This window comes from Podarcis raffonei, chromosome 9 (assembly GCF_027172205.1).
Source record: "Podarcis raffonei isolate rPodRaf1 chromosome 9, rPodRaf1.pri, whole genome shotgun sequence".
In the NCBI taxonomy this organism is placed as follows: domain Eukaryota; kingdom Metazoa; phylum Chordata; class Lepidosauria; order Squamata; family Lacertidae; genus Podarcis; species Podarcis raffonei.
The window spans coordinates 76,777,500-76,794,163 of NC_070610.1; the positions used below are offsets into that span (position 1 = coordinate 76,777,500).

At 48.4% G+C, this 16,664-nt stretch overlaps 1 protein-coding gene across 1 annotated transcript in view; it reads left to right on the forward strand.

Annotated features, from left to right (window-relative positions):
• Nucleotides 1-16,664, forward strand: part of FBXO41 (F-box protein 41) — an 82,705-nt gene that overhangs the window by 48,800 nt on the left and 17,241 nt on the right. The window contains exon 9 of the mRNA XM_053402121.1: nucleotides 14,333-14,428. Within this exon, the coding sequence (XP_053258096.1) occupies nucleotides 14,333-14,428 (96 nt within the window). The remainder of the gene's footprint in view (nucleotides 1-14,332; nucleotides 14,429-16,664) is intronic.

The window sequence follows — 16,664 nt, forward strand, 5'->3', positions numbered from 1 at the left end:
TATTGTCGGGGCTTCTTGTTCCGTCCATCCCTTTGCCACCAAAGTCTGAGCTGCAGCCGTTGCATATAAGATTCTCAAAGACCTTCCTGAGTGGGAGGTCTTCAGCCAAAGACTTTTTTTCCGCTGTCAATCGGCATATATGCAAAGCCACTTAATTACCGCCGTTTATGCAAGCTGGGTGGGAGGCCTGCAGCCAACGATCGGGCTAGCCCGTCAATCGGCATATGCAAAATTACTTAATTACTGTAATTTATGCAAGCTGTAGAGTTCTTCTTTTTCTTCCCTGTCTTGACATCAGATGTTGTCGCCTGGCCACAGAATTCTGTGCTGCAAATGGAGGAAAAAATACAATTGGAAAGAAAAACCCAGTATGGCTAGGGGGTCGCAACTTTTTAGATATAATTTTTAAAAAATAGTCCTGCCCTGTTGTAGCATCTGGAGAGGCACAGAGTGTTTTCCTGGCATCGAGAGAAGGGCGTGTGTGGTTTGCCAGCAGATCTTCTGTGTGTCTGGCTGAGCTGTTGTTTTGGGAGAAATGATTGCTTTTCTGGTTCAGGGAGGGAGATGCAGCTGTGAGGTTTGGTGGGAGAAAGGGAGCAGGGTTTTGTTTGTTTTAGTTGTTTAGTTGTGTCTGACTCTTTGTGACCCCATGGACCAGAGCACGCCAGGTCTTCCACTGCCTCCCGCAGTTTGGTCAAACTCATGCTGGTAGCTTCGAGAACACTGTCCAACCATCTCGTCCTCTGTCGTCCCCTTCTCCTTGTGCCCTCCATCTTTCCCAACATCAGGGTCTTTTCCAGGGAGTCTTCTCTTCTCATGAGGTGGCCAAAGTCTTGGAGCCTCAGCTTCACGATCTGTCTTCCCCTTAAGGAATAAATCATTTTTAAAATAGGAAATGGAATGAATGGAAGGGAGGGAGGGAGGTGGTGGCCAATTTTGCTGACCTTTTCTGAGGACCCAAGTCATCAGGCTGTTGCTGTTTGAACTGCCCATCTCCAGACAGGGCTGGGGAAAATTTGGCGCATCCTGATTCTGAAAAAAGCACCTTCCTGTGTCCCTATGAACGAAAACTGAACTGAAAGGACTCCCTTTGCTCCAGTTGTTCATTCATTCGGAAACGAATCCATATTCCCCTGTGCGCCAGGAGATCGGGGAGAAGGAGGCCTTTGCCCTCCATCCCAGGCCAACAGCTAAGACCCCCTGAGAACATCACAGGCCGCCCAAGAGCAGCAAAAAGACAACAGAGGTGTGAAATAATAAGGAACCATTTCTTCGCTTCGAGCCTGGGCGTGTGACAAGTAAACAGGAGGGAGGGAGGCCAGGCGAGCATCCGTAATAGAATTTTAAGGTCATATATGTAAAATAAATATTCATAAATGTACCAATCTGGAGCAGCACAGGAAGACCTCCTGAAACCATTTTGACTCCCAAGCTGACCAAATGTTTCTCTTTTTTTTTAAATAATTTTTTTATTAATTTTTCAACACATATTAAAAGACAGTACAAAACAATACATAAACAAACAAACATATAAACACGTATAATTTCTTAACCTTCTTTTCCTTAAGCCTTCTTTCAGCGACTTCCCCATACCTCCTTTTTCTGCATCCCTGTTTTAAATCTTTCCAGCAACCCCTGATTTTAATTACTTATAACACTTCCTTTAAATCCTTTTTCTCATGTCCAGTTGTTTATCGCTGCAATTCTATTTTGCATTACTCAAAACATTTTAGCACTCATTAATTTTACAACAGTTCTTAAGATAAACTTTAAATTTCTTCCAATCTTCTTCCACCGTCTCTTTCCCTTGGTCGCGGATTCTGCCGGTCATCTCAGCCAGTCCCATGTAGTCAATCACCTTCGTCTGCCATTCTTCCAGTGTGGGTAGTTCTTGTGTCTTCCAGTACTTTGCTAAAAGTACTCTTGCTGCTGTTGTCGCATACATAAAAAACGTCCTATCTTTCTTTGACACCAATTGGCCTACCATGCCCAGGAGGAAGGCTTCTGGTTTCTTCACAAAAGTGCATTTAAGCACCTTTTTCATTTCATTATAAATCCTTTCCCAGAAAGCCTTAATCTTTGGGCACGTCCACCAAAGGTGATAAAAAGTACCTTCAGTTTCATTACATTTCCAGCATTTGTTATTGGGCAAATGATAAATTTTTGCAAGCTTGACTGGGGTCATGTACCACCTCTGACCAAATGTTTCTCTGCAAGGAGGGAGCAGGGTGATGGAATCTACCCATTGTCACGGGAATTAAGCAATCACCATTTCAAATGGAATGGGCAGACTACCAGGAAAGGCAATCAGATAAGGCATTATCAGAATACCTGGCAGACAGGAAAAACAACAACACTCAAATTTCTGTTGTAGACCGCCTTTTCTGCAATGTAGGTATGATGTTTGTGGGGGGTGGTCTTAGGTTACACCCCTTCTGTGGTGTATGTATGATGTATGGAGGGGTGGACTTGAGCTCCAGGACAGGGAATTAAAAATGTCTATATAAGGGCTTCCACACTGTTGTTCTGGGTTCCTCCTCCTTTCCTGCATGTGAGGGGAGCACCCTGTTGCAACAGATCAATAAAGATCAGGCTTACTAGCTGCTTTGCTTCTCAATATTCTCTGGTTGGTCTCTGTTATTTTCTCCTACCAAGAGGGAACCCACGTAAGGACTCTATAAGAGCTCTTGTGTCCCCCATAAGGGAATAAGGGCAGATTTTGTTTACAGCACAGCACGGCTGGGCTTTATCCTCAGCAAGACTGCCATGGCGAAGCGGCTTAGCGTGCCGGCGGGGGAGTGCGCAACTGTCCCCGTGTCAGGACGTCTGGGAGAAACCGTGCAATTAGCCCAGCTTGAATGGGCTGGTGAGATTGTCTTAGATTAGGAGGCTGAGCTGGTGTGGAGAACACATCTGGGATGCGCAGAGGAGCTGTGGGTGGCTCTTTGCGAAACAAGCGGCTGGGGTGGGCTCGCTCTGAAAGGCTGAGCATCTCTGAGCATCTCCCGGTGAGAAAAAGGTCACAGCGTTCCCACTGTTATAAGAAAATAGGCTCCCTTTCCCTTATGGGGTATTCTGGAGCCCGTCCTTACACTGGCTCCCAGTACATTTCTGAGCACAATTCAAAGTGTTGGTGTTGACCTTTAAAGCCCTAAACAGCCTCAGAACGATGGGGGTGGAGACGCTCCTTCAGGTCTACTGGGCCGAGGCCGTTTAGGGCTTTCAAGGTCAGCACCAACACTTTGAATTGTGCTCAGAAACGCACTGGGAGCTGATGTAGGTCTTTCAAGACCGGTGTTATGTGGTCTCGGCGGCCGCTCCTGGTCACCAGTCTAGCTGCGAATTCTGGATTAGTTGTAGTTTCTGGGTGACCTTCAAAGGTAGCCCCATGTAGAGCGCATTGCAGTAGTCCAAGTGGGAGATAACCAGAGCATGCACCACTCTGGCGAGACAGTCTGTGGGCAGGGAGGGTCTCCTCCTGCGTACCAGGTGGAGCTGGTAGACAGCTGCCCTGGGCACAGAATTGACATGTGCCTCCATGGACAGCTGTGAGTCCAAAATGACTCCCAGGCTGTGCACCTGGTCCTTCAGGGGCACAGTTACCCCATTCAGGACCAGGCAGTCCCCAACACCTGTCTGCCCCCTGTCCCCCCAAAACAGTACTTCTGTTTTGTCAGGATTCAACCCCAATAGGCAGGGAGTTCCAAAGTTGTCTGAGGGCAGCCACTGAGAAGGCCCTGTCCCATGTCCCTACCAATTGTCCCTGTGAGGGTGGTGGGAACGAGAGATGGTGGGCTCCCCTATTCTACTCCTCTAGTCCCAGGAGGGACTCAGCATGCACCACTCTGATGAGACAGTCCGCGGGCAGGGAGGGTCTCATCCTGCATACCAGATAGAGCTGGCAGACAGCTGCCCTGGACGCAGAATTGACCTGTGCCTCCATGGACAGCTATGAGTCCAGAATGACTCCCAGGCTGCGCACCTGGTCCTTCGGGGGCACAGTTACCCCATTCAGGACCAGGGAGTCCTCCACACCCGCCCGCCTCTTGTCCCCCAAAAACAGTATGAGGGACCTGGGCATGTTCTGCCTGGTAAAGAGGAGACTGAGAGGAGATAGGATCTTCAAATATCTCTGGGGCTGTCACATGGAAGAGGGAACAAGCTTGTTTTCCCCTGCCCTGGAGGGCAGGACTCGAACCAGTGGCTTCAAGTTACAAGGAAGGAGATTCCGACTAGACGTATGGAAAGACTTTCTGTCTGTAAGAGCTGTTTGATAGTAGAAGTGGTGGACTCTCCTTCCTTGGAGGTTCAGAGCTGGAGAGGGGAGCACAAGATGTGTTGGAAGAGGCAGGCCAGGCAAGTGAAGGGCAGGGTGTTTCCCCAGCCTCTCCTGCACCACTGTCTCCCAGAACCAGCGGCGGTCTGAAAAGGGATGGGCAAAGGGAGCTCCCATGTAGGCACAGTCTCTGGCTGCATTAGCACAGCCCCTTTGTAGGAGGTACATAGAATTATCTATCTGCTGTGTGGCTGGGGAGTGCCCATTTCACCCAGCCAGCCAGCCACCCACCAGCTGGCGTCATCTGAAGGCTGCTAGGGTGGGGTTAAATCCTGTGTCGGCTGTGCATCCCTGTTTCCAGCAGCTAATGAATGGGGTTAAATCCTGCTCAGTCTGGCAGGATCATTGGCAAAACAACAACAAACCTATGATTACGTGAAACATACTCAAAAAACACACAAGACGTAACCGGCTGTACTTTTGAATAAATAAGGTATACTATTCATTGTATCAAATTGTAGATTTCAACGGAAGTCTCATAAAGTTCAACGGAAAAAACAGAAGACCCAGTGGATCAGTTCATTCTATATTCCATTCATGCATAAGGTCCATACATGTATAAATAGAATAAATATTTATTATACAGTCTGGCAGGATTGCATAGAAACAGGTACAGTGGAGGGGCCTGTCTGGTCTCAATTGGCGGGGAGTTCCAAAGTTTAGGTGTCGCCACGCGATCAAGCACTCACAAATGCAGAATGGCACCCATCATGGAGTATGCCTGTCAGCAGATCACACCGTTCAAAGCTGGAGTTGACCCTTTATTGGCTCTTCACAGACTTGGCTGAGTTTCCTGCCTAATAAAACTGCTGCCACATTTTGCAAAGCTAAGCGGGGTCCGGATTCAAATTGGATGGGGGGCTGAGTGTTGCGATACCTACATTGCATCGGGGTTGGACCAGCAGGCGCAATCAGCAGCAAGTCTCTTGTGAATGGGGCAGGGGATGCAGTGAAACAAATTCACTTTGAAAAGATGCTGGACTTTAATCATGAAAGAAATTCAAGGCAGGTGGACTCATACAGTGATAGGCGTGCAGACGATCGTGGGGTCTTTTGCCTCTCCATTATTTGGATGATTTCCTGCGGCAGAGTGCATGGGCACAGAAAAAGTGCTCGCCTGACATTTGCTCTGCCTGCTAGTCCATGCATATCCTTCCCAACTGAGACAGTGCTGTTGAACCCGATCTGGCTTTCGCTGCTGGCATCGAATCCTGCAAAACCATCAGCAGTCAGTTCTTGCCATCCACTTTATTGCTCCAGGAAGAGCAGCTTTTGCTGTGACTTTTCCTTCTAGGCAGCCCCAGTCCACCTCCCAAGACTGCTGCTACTCAGCCCGTAGGAGGCTACTCGGCCTAGTTTAGAGAAAAGGCACGTGTACAACCTGGCAGGATGATAAGAAAGCGGATGGGAAAACGTTTCCCTCCCTCTTGTTCTGCCCAGACACTGAGGTCCAGCGCCGAGGGCCTTCTGGTGGTTCCCTCCTTGCGAGAAGTCAAGTTACAGGGAACCAGGCAGAGGGCCTTCTCAGTGGTGGCACCCGCCCTGTGGAACACCCTCCCACCAGAAGTCAAAGAGAAAAATAACTACCAAACTTTTAGAAGATATCTGAAGGCAGCCCTGTTTAGGGAAGCTTTTAATGTTTAATAGGTTATTATATTGTTTTGTTGGAAGCCGCCTGGAGTGGCTGGGGAAACCCAGCCAGATGGGTGGGGTATAAATAATAAATTATTATTATTATTATTATTAGGTATAAATAATAAATTATTATTATTATTATTATTATTATTATTATTATTATTATTATTAAATACCAATGAACATCCAGTGGAGGCAACTGCTGGAGGATTATGGTCAGAAAAAGGAAAGTACTAACTTCCACAGTTAACCTGTGGAACTCCCTCCCACAGGAAGCTGTGATAGCGACCAGCTTGGATGCATTTAAAAGGGGATCAGACAAATGCATGGAGCAGAGGATGGGATGGATCTAGACACAGGGGAAAAACCACTATAAATAAGTCAGAAATTAAATTATAACAAAAGGGGGGAAAATCTCTATGGAAAATCGTGTTTTAAATTTCCTGCTCTCTGGCCCCATCTGGTGTTGCATGTTTATAGCGCGTTCAAATCGCTGTTTCTTCACTAACGTAGCTGAGTCCCTAGATGCGGCAAAGAAATTTGTTTTCAGGCCTCACAATGGCGTGCTTAATTGCAGGGCTCTGTGGTTTATTTATTTGAAGCTAAAGTCAGGCTGAGCAGGCAGTAGCCCCTTCTCCTCCCACTGTTTTGCAGCTCAGAATCGCCCTCCCCTAAGTGCTTTTCCATTCGCAGACGGAACCATGCAGGGCAGGGGTCAGCAAACTTTTTCAGCAGGGGGCCACTCCACTGTCCCTCAGACCTTGTGGGGGGCCGGACTATATTTTGGGAACAAAAATGATGCAAGAGCACCATGAGCCCCGGTGGCTGCTTACCTGTGTTTTGCGAGCGGCAGGGGCTGGTGGCGGTAGAACGAAGAGCGGCGCGCGAAAGTGCTCCGGAGAGGGGCTGCTTAAAATGGCGGCCACTCGAGAGCTGCTGCTGCTGCTGGCACCCACAAAGCCCAGCCCCCTTCCTCCTCTAGGCAGGGCGGGGAGAAGCCAGGAGGAGGGAGGGAGAGAGGAGGTGCGTCACCGCCATGGGAGGGAGAGGGAAAGAACGTGCGCACTGGCGATCCACGCAGCGGTTTCCGGACCTTCCGCGGGCTGGATCCAGCAGGCAATTGGGCCTGATCCGGCCTGTGGGCCTTAGTTTGCCAATCCATGATGTAGGGCTTACCTTTGTCTTGCGAGCGGCAGGGGCTGGTGGCGGCGGGATGAGGAGCGGCGTGCGAAAGTGCTCCAGAGAGGAGCTGCTTAAAATGGTGGTCGCTCGAGCGCTGCTGCTGCTGGTGCAAACAAAGCCCATGCATGGAGGTGAGGGCTGTTGATGGCTGTTGGTATTATGGCTACGCTCTGCCCTTCACCATCACAGGTTTCTGAATCCCAGTTCCTGGAAACCACAGCAGGGAAGATGGCTCCTGTGTTCGAATCCTGCTTGCGAGATTCACAATGAGGCATCTGGTTGGCCGTTGTGAGAGCAGGACGCTGGAGGGGCCATTGGCATAAGGCAGCTTTTGCTATTTCTCTGTCTCCAGGTTCTCTCTCTCCTTCCCGTCTTCCTTCCCTTCTTCCCTCGTTCATCCCCGTCCTCCCGGCAGGATCAGGCCCACCTGGGCAGCTCCTGCTTGGCAGCTCAGCATCCTGCCCACCTGTTTTAATTAACGGCAAGCCAAGCCGGTCGGGGCGCCTTGGCAGGCAGCTTCCTGGGAGATGGATGAGCGTTCCAGATAACATGATTCTGCTTATTTTTAGGCTCAACCAAAGTGTAGAAGTAGGTCATTCACAAATTAGAAAACAGCAAAGCTTACCTTTTAGGTAGAGCGGTGGCACCAGGTAATTCTCACCCCGGGGGCTTGGCCTGGGTCTCCCCCTTTGCCCCTTCCACACAAAAGAGGGACAAGCCTGAGATGTGGGTATGTGTGTGTGTGTGTGTGTGTGTGTGTGTGTGTGTGTGTGTGGTTTTTTTAACATACTATTTTCAACAGTAATTAAACATACTTTTACATATTTATTCATATTTTTTTTACTTCCATCAATACTGTCTGAAAATTTTCCAATCTAATCTCTTAGTCTGCACTTCTTATTTTCCCTATTACATTTCAAACTCATAACCAATATTTTTCTACTTTGTAACACTTTGTATATTTCTCCTTACAAAACTTCTTGTAGCCCTACTAGCGTAATTTGTTGATTACAGTTGCTCTTCAAATAATTTGGTCTGGCCTGGGGTGGGGCCTGAAGCCTCAAAAGGACTGCTCTGCTGCCCAGGAGGATTCCCCTGTGAATGTCTGAGGGTCCTGCTCTTGCCACTTACCATCTGGCCTGGGGCGGGGCCTAAAGCCTCACAAGGACTGCTCCTGCCACTATCTGGCCCAGGTGGGGCCTCACAGGGACGGTTGTTGCCACTGATGCTGCTACTGCCCAGGAGGACCCGGAGGGGCGCAGAGTTCTTTTTAACATGTTTTAAAATGTTCCTTTTCCTTTAGATTTTATATATGGGGGTGGGATGGATGTTTGGGTGGGCTTGGGAATTCGCTAGATTTTGATGAATTTGTAATTTCTGCAGTTTTTATTTGTATTGTTATTGTTTTCTGGGTTGTTTTGTTTTTTGTTTTTATTGTTTTAAGGTTTTATTGTTTTAGGCTGCGAAAGAATAACATTAATTGCCATCAATGGAGGCTACTATGAGGCTTGGGATTGCTACCGTGGAGGGGCGAGGGAGGTATGGCGGTGGGGGCAGATGTTATAGGCGAAGGGGATCGAGATATGGATATGCTCGTACCCCTTCCAATCTGCGCCTCATCCCGAGGGACGAGGGTAGGGCGAGCAAGGACTACTCACCTCCGTCACTGGTGCTGTGCAATGCCAGGTCTATAGGCAACAAAACCGCCACCCTGCGAGATTTCTTTATCTCGCAGGGGGTCGACCTGGCTTGTGTGACGGAGACCTGGGTGCGCGAAGGGGCAACAGTTACCTTAAGAGAGATGGCGCCCCCGGGTTTCTCCGTCCTCCACCAGTCACGGACTGTGGGCCGGGGGGGAGGGGTGGCATTATTAATCCGGGAAGATTGTTCTTTCAGGGCTCTACCATCACCATCGATCCCCGGCATTGAATGTGTTGGCCTAGTGTGGGGCTCCGAGGAGAGCTTGGCTGTCTGGCTGGTGTACCGGCCACCTAGCGCACCAGCAGCCACCCTGTCAGGCCTATTGGAGGCGGTGGCCGGCTGGGCCTTGGAGTTCCCTAACCTATTGGTATTGGGGGACTTCAACATCCATGCTGATGCCACTCCCTCCTCACAGGCTCTGGACCTGGTGTCTTCCATGGCGACACTAGGGCTCTCCCAGTTTGTTTCGGGCCCCACACATCAAGCAGGCCACACGCTGGATTTGATCTTTGGTGTAGGTATAGATGTGATCATGTCTCCTTCGATGAAGGTGCCATGGTCTGATCACTACGCTCTGAAAGCCAGGATTGACTTTCCACCCCCACCCTGCTTAGGTGGCGAGCCGATTTGGGCTCGCCCGCAGAGGCTGATGGACCCTGATAGATTCCGCCAAGCCTTGCGGGACCTTGCTCCCCCTGGCGACTCATTGACTGAGCTTGTTGAGGGCTGGAATATCCAGCTCCTGGCAGCCATCGATGAGATCGCACCGAAGCGCCCTCTGCGACCCCGCAGAAACCGGGCTCCCTGGTTTACCGAGGAGCTCCGGAAAATGAAGCGGGACCTCAGACGGCTAGAGCGAGTATGGCGGGGTGCTCGTGACGGAGCCTCAAGAACATCTTATAGGGCTTTTATGAAAACCTACGAGATGGCGGTGAAGGCTGCTAAGAAGTCTTACTTCTCGGCCTCCATTGCATCCGCTAGCTCTCGCCCGGCGCAATTATTTAGTATAATCAGGTCTTTAACGTCCCTTGAAGGACAGCCAAATTTAAATAACAATTTGACACACGGCTGTGAGGCATTTACGAGCTTTTTTGCGGAGAAGGTCTTGTTGCTCCGCCATGACCTCCCTGCCAATTTGGATACAATAAAGGAACTAGAGGCCCCTCGACTGTCCTCGGGTCCAGTATTGGACCACTTTGACCGGATATCCCCAGCCGATGTGGACAGACTCCTCCGAGCTGGAAAGCCCACCACCTGTCCTCTCGACCCGTGCCCGTCTTGGCTGATTAGAGCGTGTCCAGACGAGGTGCGGGCCCTCCTGGGGGATATCATCAATTTGTCCCTTGGCACGGGGACATTCCCAGGGGAACTGAAGGAGGCAGTGGTGCGCCCGCTCTTAAAGAAAACATCATTAGATCCTTTAGATCTATCCAATTACCGCCCGGTTTCGAATCTTCCGTTCCTGGGTAAGGTGATTGAGAGAGCGGTTGCTGAACAGCTTGGTGGGTTTCTGGATGAAACATCGGCTCTGGATCCATTCCAGTCTGGCTTCCGCGCTGGTCATGGGACCGAGACAGCTCTGGTTGCCCTAACAGATGATCTTCGTAGACAGCTGGATCGAGGCGGGTCGGGGCTGCTGATTCTTCTAGATCTGTCAGCAGCTTTCGACATGGTCGATCATGAACTTCTGGACCACCGCCTTGCCGACGTGGGGATCCAGGGCACAGTCCTTCAATGGCTGCGCTCGTTTCTCTCTGGTCGGGGACAGAGGGTGGCGCTTGGGGGGGAATTGTCATCGCGCCACTCCTTGGTGTGTGGAGTACCTCAGGGTGCGATACTCTCCCCAATGCTTTTCAACATCTTTATGCGCCCCCTCGCCCAGCTTGTCCGGAGTTTTGGGCTGGGTTGCCATCAGTATGCCGATGACACCCAGCTCTATCTGTTGATGGATGGCCATCCTGACTCGGCCCCAGACACACTGACCAGATGTCTGGAAGCTGTGGCTGGATGGTTACGTGGGAGCCGGTTGAAGCTAAATCCTTCGAAGACAGAGGTCCTGTGGCTGGGACGGGACGATATGGGATTGGGGGGGCAACTCCCATCTCTTGCGGGGGCGCAGTTAGTGCCAGCACCGTCCGTTAAGAGTTTGGGTGTAATCTTCGACACCTCCCTTTCCATGGAGGCGCAGATTGCAGCTATAACAAAGGCGGCATTTTTCCATCTCCGCCAAGCTAAGCAGTTGGCTCCTTACCTCTCTCGCCCTGACCTAGCCACTGTGATCCACGCGACGGTCACCTCCAGACTGGATTATTGTAACTCGCTCTACGTGGGGCTGCCCTTAAGACTGACCCAGAAACTCCAGCGGGTGCAGAATGCTGCAGCGAGACTCCTTACGGGGTCTTCGCTGCGAGATCACATTCATCCGGTGCTATATCAACTGCACTGGCTCCCGGTGGAGTACAGGATCAGGTTTAAGGTGCTGGTTTTAACCTTTAAAGCCCTATACGGCCTTGGACCCTCGTACCTACGGGACCGCCTCTCCTGGTATGCCCCACAGAGAAACTTACGGTCTTCAAATAAAAATATCTTGAAGGTCCCAGGCCACAGAGAAGTTAGGCTGGCCTCAACTAGAGCCAGGGCTTTTTCGGCTGTGGCTCCGACCTGGTGGAACACTCTGTCACAAGAGACTAGGGCCCTGTGGGACTTGACATCTTTCCGCAGGGCCTGCAAGACAGAGCTGTTCCGCCAGGCCTTTGGCCAGGGCACAGCCTGACTCCCTCCCTCGGCAATCTTCGCGGAGCTCTGGCCCAATAGTGGCCAGTGGCTTGAATTTAATTAATTTTATAATGAATGATTTTAGAGTGTTGTTTGTGTTGTACTTTTGTATTGTTTTATTGTTGTTAGCCGCCCTGAGCCCAGCTTCGGCTGGGGAGGGCGGGATATAAATAAAATTTATTATTATTATTATTATTATTATTATTATTATTAATTTGTATACTTCTTCCAATCTTCTGTAAATCTCTGGTCCCGCAGGTTTCGAATCCTTCTTGTCATTTTATCTAATTCTGCATAGTCCATTAATTTCGTCTGCCATTCTTCTTTCGTCGGAATTTCTTCTTGCTTCCATTTCTGGGCTAACAGTACTCTTGCCGCTGTTGTTGCATATAAAAACATTTTAACGTCTTGTCTATTAATATCCTCGGCCTATAATACCAAGTAAAAATGCTTCTGGTTTTTTAAAGAATGTATATTTCAACATCTTTTTCATCTCATTATATATCATTTCCCAGAAGTTCTTTACTTTCTTACATTCCCACCACATATGATAAAATGTTCCTTCTTTTTCTTTACATTTCCAACATTTATTATTTGTCTTATACATTTTAGCTAATTTCACTGGTGTAATAATACCATCTGAGCCTGAGATGTTTTTCAGATCGGAAATCCAAATGGCACCTTCACCCTAGGTCAGGGTTGCCATATTTTGAAGAGCAAAAAAGAGGACACATTTGCCAGCGCCTGGGGCAGAAGGGAAGGGGTCTGGGAGCAGGCGCACACTACAATGTCCCTTCAAAATGTACAAAAACAATCCAGATATTCTGCCAAATTATTAAAAAATTTAATAGGACTTTCCATGCTTCTAGTTCGGAGGGTTCTGATCATCTCATATCTCTAATGCTTTTCATAGTCATGGATTTTATGATATGTATATGTACATATAAGGACCTGATCCTTTCCTGCATCGTGCAAAACTATGTATATGTTTAAACAAAATGAAAACATTCCTTCCAGTAGCACCTTAGAGACCAACTAAGTTTGTTTTTGGTATGAGCTTTCGTGTGCATGCACACTTCTTCAGATACATATGTTTGTCTCTTGGTTGTCTAGTACTGCATATGCAACATAAAAAGTAGCCTGCTTCCATGCCCCCCCCCCCGACATTTTGGTAAATTTAAAAAATCCTCCTTCATCGAAATATTGCCCCTGAAAAAGAGGCCATGTCCTGGAAAAAGAGGGTGTATGGGCCCAGATCCATTTTTTTACCGCTTCGGTTTTTGGTTTTTTTAAAACAATCAAGTGGTGTATGAATTTCATGAAATTGGGTTTGTTTTTTAATTACATTTTTAACCACACGTAACAGCTACAGAACATTAAAATCAAAAATAAAACAACAACCAACAATCAGAGAGTCGTCTCCGAGTACACCAGCAGAACTTTGTTAAAGTTTGTATGTTAAAACCATAGCAATCTTAACAAACGTGAAATAATACATGACAACATCTGTTGCTTGGACTGTTGTCCAGAAAGGAAAAGGCATATCAGATCAGCGGCAGTTCTCGTGTGCAGGGTTTTATACAAAGGCAGGAGGAATGGAGGGGGGGAAATCTGATTTAAAATATCTGCTTCCTATTCGCCAAACTGAGCTGTAGACCGTAGGCACTGTTTTAGCATACCTGTAAGTTTCATTGTTTGTATAATCTATAAAGTTGCCCCAGACTATGTAAAGTTATAATATTTCTTGCTACCTTCGATTTCCATGTCAGTTTTTTCCCAATAATGCTACCATTGCACCATGCTCAATAATTGCAGTGATTTCCATGTCCTGGCAATGGTCATTATTGGCGCGGTATAATAATAATAAATAATAATAATAATAATAATAATAATAATAATAATAATGGCATTACCTGCTAAGGGCAGTACCTGTGGCAGGGGACACTTCGTGCTCTTTCCAGGCTAGTTTGTTTGTTTGTTTGTTTGTTTATTATTATTTATTATATTATTATTATTATTATTATTATTATCATCATCATCATCATCATCATCATCATCATCATCATCATTACTATATTTATTTATTTATACCCCGCCCATTTGGCTGGATTTCCCCAGCCACTCTGGGCGGCTCCCAACAGAATATTAAAAACACAATAAAACATCAAACTATAAAAACTTCCCTAAACAGGGCTGCCTTCAGATGTCTTCTAAAAGTCAGATAGTTGTTTTCTTCCTTGACATCTGGTGGGAGGGCGTTCCACAAGGCAGGCGCCACCACCGAGAAGGCCCTGTTCCTGGTTCCCTGTAGCTTCACTTCTTGCGGTGAGGAAACCGCCGGAAGACCCTCGGAGCTGGACCTTGGGGTCCCGGCTGAATGATTGGGGTGAAGACACTCCACCCCAATCAATCAATCAATCAATCAATCAATAATCTTCACTCGCCTTGCTAAATCCTAAATCTAAATCATCCTCCCGCTAATTCCCATGAAACACAATTCACGCTCTCCAGTACTTTTTCATTTGGCTATGCATCTGTTTTCATCAACGCCCTGTTGCAGAATCTACCTGCCAAAGGATGCCATTTTGGAGAAATCTAAAGAACACCTGAGTTGTGGGAGAGGGTGGATCAGATGCAATTTGATGCTCATCTGCTCCTATGGAGTTGTTCATCTCTTTCTATCTTCCCATTTGTTCGTTGCAGGAGCTCCACTGACCCCGTGGGCCATGAGGTTATCTGGGCGCTGGGAGCAGGCTGTCGAGACATCATTTCCTTACAGGTGGCGCCGCTGCACCCTTGGTAAGAATGCCGGAACGTCCATTTAATACCCTGGCACCTTTGCTGGTGTTTTCCTCTCTTTCCTCCACGCACACACACATACACACATGGGAAATAGCAACACCAGCAGGGCAATTTTCATGGACGAAATTGTGTGTGCAGGGAGGGTTCCCAGCACTGCGGCAGCAGTCAGACTCACACACACACACACACACACACACCGCCGTGGCTGATGTGAAACTTTTCAAAAACACCTCTCCAAGTGCAACTGGGATGGATCTAGACACAGGGGGAAAACCACTATAAATAAGTCAGAAATTAAATTATAACAAAAGGGGGGGGGAAATCTCTATGGAAAATCGTGGTTTAAAATTTCCTGCTCTCTGGCGCCATCTGGTGTTGCATGTTCCTCCTCTAGGCAGGGCGGGAAGAAGCCAGGAGGAGGGAGGAGGCGCCATCACTGCCGTGGGAGGGAGAGGGAGGGAGAGGGAAAGGACATGCCAGCTGGCGATCCACGCAGCGATTCCTGGACCTGGCTGGATCCAGAAGGCAATTGGGCCTGATCTGGCCTGTGGGCCTTAGTTTGGCAACCCATGCTGTAGGGCAGCAGTGGAGACCACAGGCCTTCTATCAATTAGTAAAATAGATATATATTCACCGCAAGGGTGAGAATTAATTTGGTACCTCCACTGCCAGAGGCGAGAAATGTCCCTGCTTACCAGAAACTGGGAACCACAGTTCAGGAGGAAATAAAATGGAAGTAAAACTTTGCCTTGTATCTGCACATAATAATAATAATAATAATAATAATAATAATAATAATAATAATAAATTTTATTTATACCCCGCCCTCCCCGGCCAGAGCCGGGCTCAGGGCGGCTAACACCAATAAAATCACAGTAAAAACATAATATGGGGGAAAGGGGGGGGGACACAATTTAAAATGCAGCCTCATTTTAAAGTAGCTGATAAATCAAGACCATAAGGGGAGGGAAACATAAGGGTCAGACTGAGTCCAAACCAAAGGCCAGGCGGAACAGCTCTGTCTTGCAGGCCCTGCGGAAAGATGTCAAGTCCCGCAGGGCCCTAGTCTCTTGTGACAGAGTGTTCCACCAAGTCGGGGCCAGTACTGAAAAGGCCCTGGCCCTAGTGGAGACCAATCTAACCACCTTGTGACTTGGGACCTCCAAAGTGTTGTTATTTGTGGACCTTCAGGTCCTCCGCGGGGCATACCAGGAGAGGCGGTCCCATAGGTACGTGGGTCCTAGGCAGAGCTGGCTTCCAGAAGTACATATGGGGATGCGACGGGGTCGGAGTTGGAGACTGCAGCCGCTGCCATGGCAGTGGGCAAAAGTGCGAGGGAGGGAGGGAGCCCAGAGAGGGCGGGGCATGAGTGCGAGGGAGCGTGGTCTCTTTCGAGGTTGTGTCCCAATTTCCCTCCCTCAGGTGCAGGAGGGTCTGTGCCACCTCCCCCTGGGAAACCAAAGTTTGGTGCTTTATCGGAGCAGAAGGCAATCAGGTGTTTTGTGGACTGCTGTTTGTTCCAATTTATTGCCAAAGAATTGGTTTCCCCAGGGGGGGGAAGTGTTGACAAGCTCCACATCACCTTTTAAACACCCGTCGAAGACGCTCCTTTCCCAACAAGCCTTTTAAGTGGAGATCTGTATCCATACGGGACTTGAAATTGTCCTTACATACGAAATGTATTTTTAATATGCAAGCTGTCCTTAATTGCTTGCGCGGACGGAATGGTTTTGACGCATGGTGCTGTTGTTGTTTTTATTGCTGATGTTTCCACTGTGAAATTGCTTAGATATCTTTTAATGGGAAGAGGTTCCTGGATGGGGTTTAGGACGAACAAAGCTGCCCTGGTGTCGTCGTTGTGTTTTAGTTGCGATTCCTGGCTTTCCAGGGGGCTGGACTAGATGGCCCTGGGGTCCCTTACAGCTCCGCGGTTCTGCGGGGGTAAAGAACAGAGAGGCAACAACGGAATGATATGTGACAAAAAGAGAGAAGCGAGTCTCAAGACCGGTGCCAGTTTGGGATTTATTTTTTATTGTTACACAAAGGGGGGAAATCCAGCACAATCCGAGATATGAATTTGCATCCCCTGCCTTTAGTTCTCTCCCTCCAACGTGCGATAAAACAAGTTTCTAAAAATGCCTCCTCTCTTTGCTTGTTACTCAGGGGGCTGGGAAACAACTGGAGCTAAATTACATCTATTTTCACTGCGCAGAACTCCCATAAGCCAAGGCAG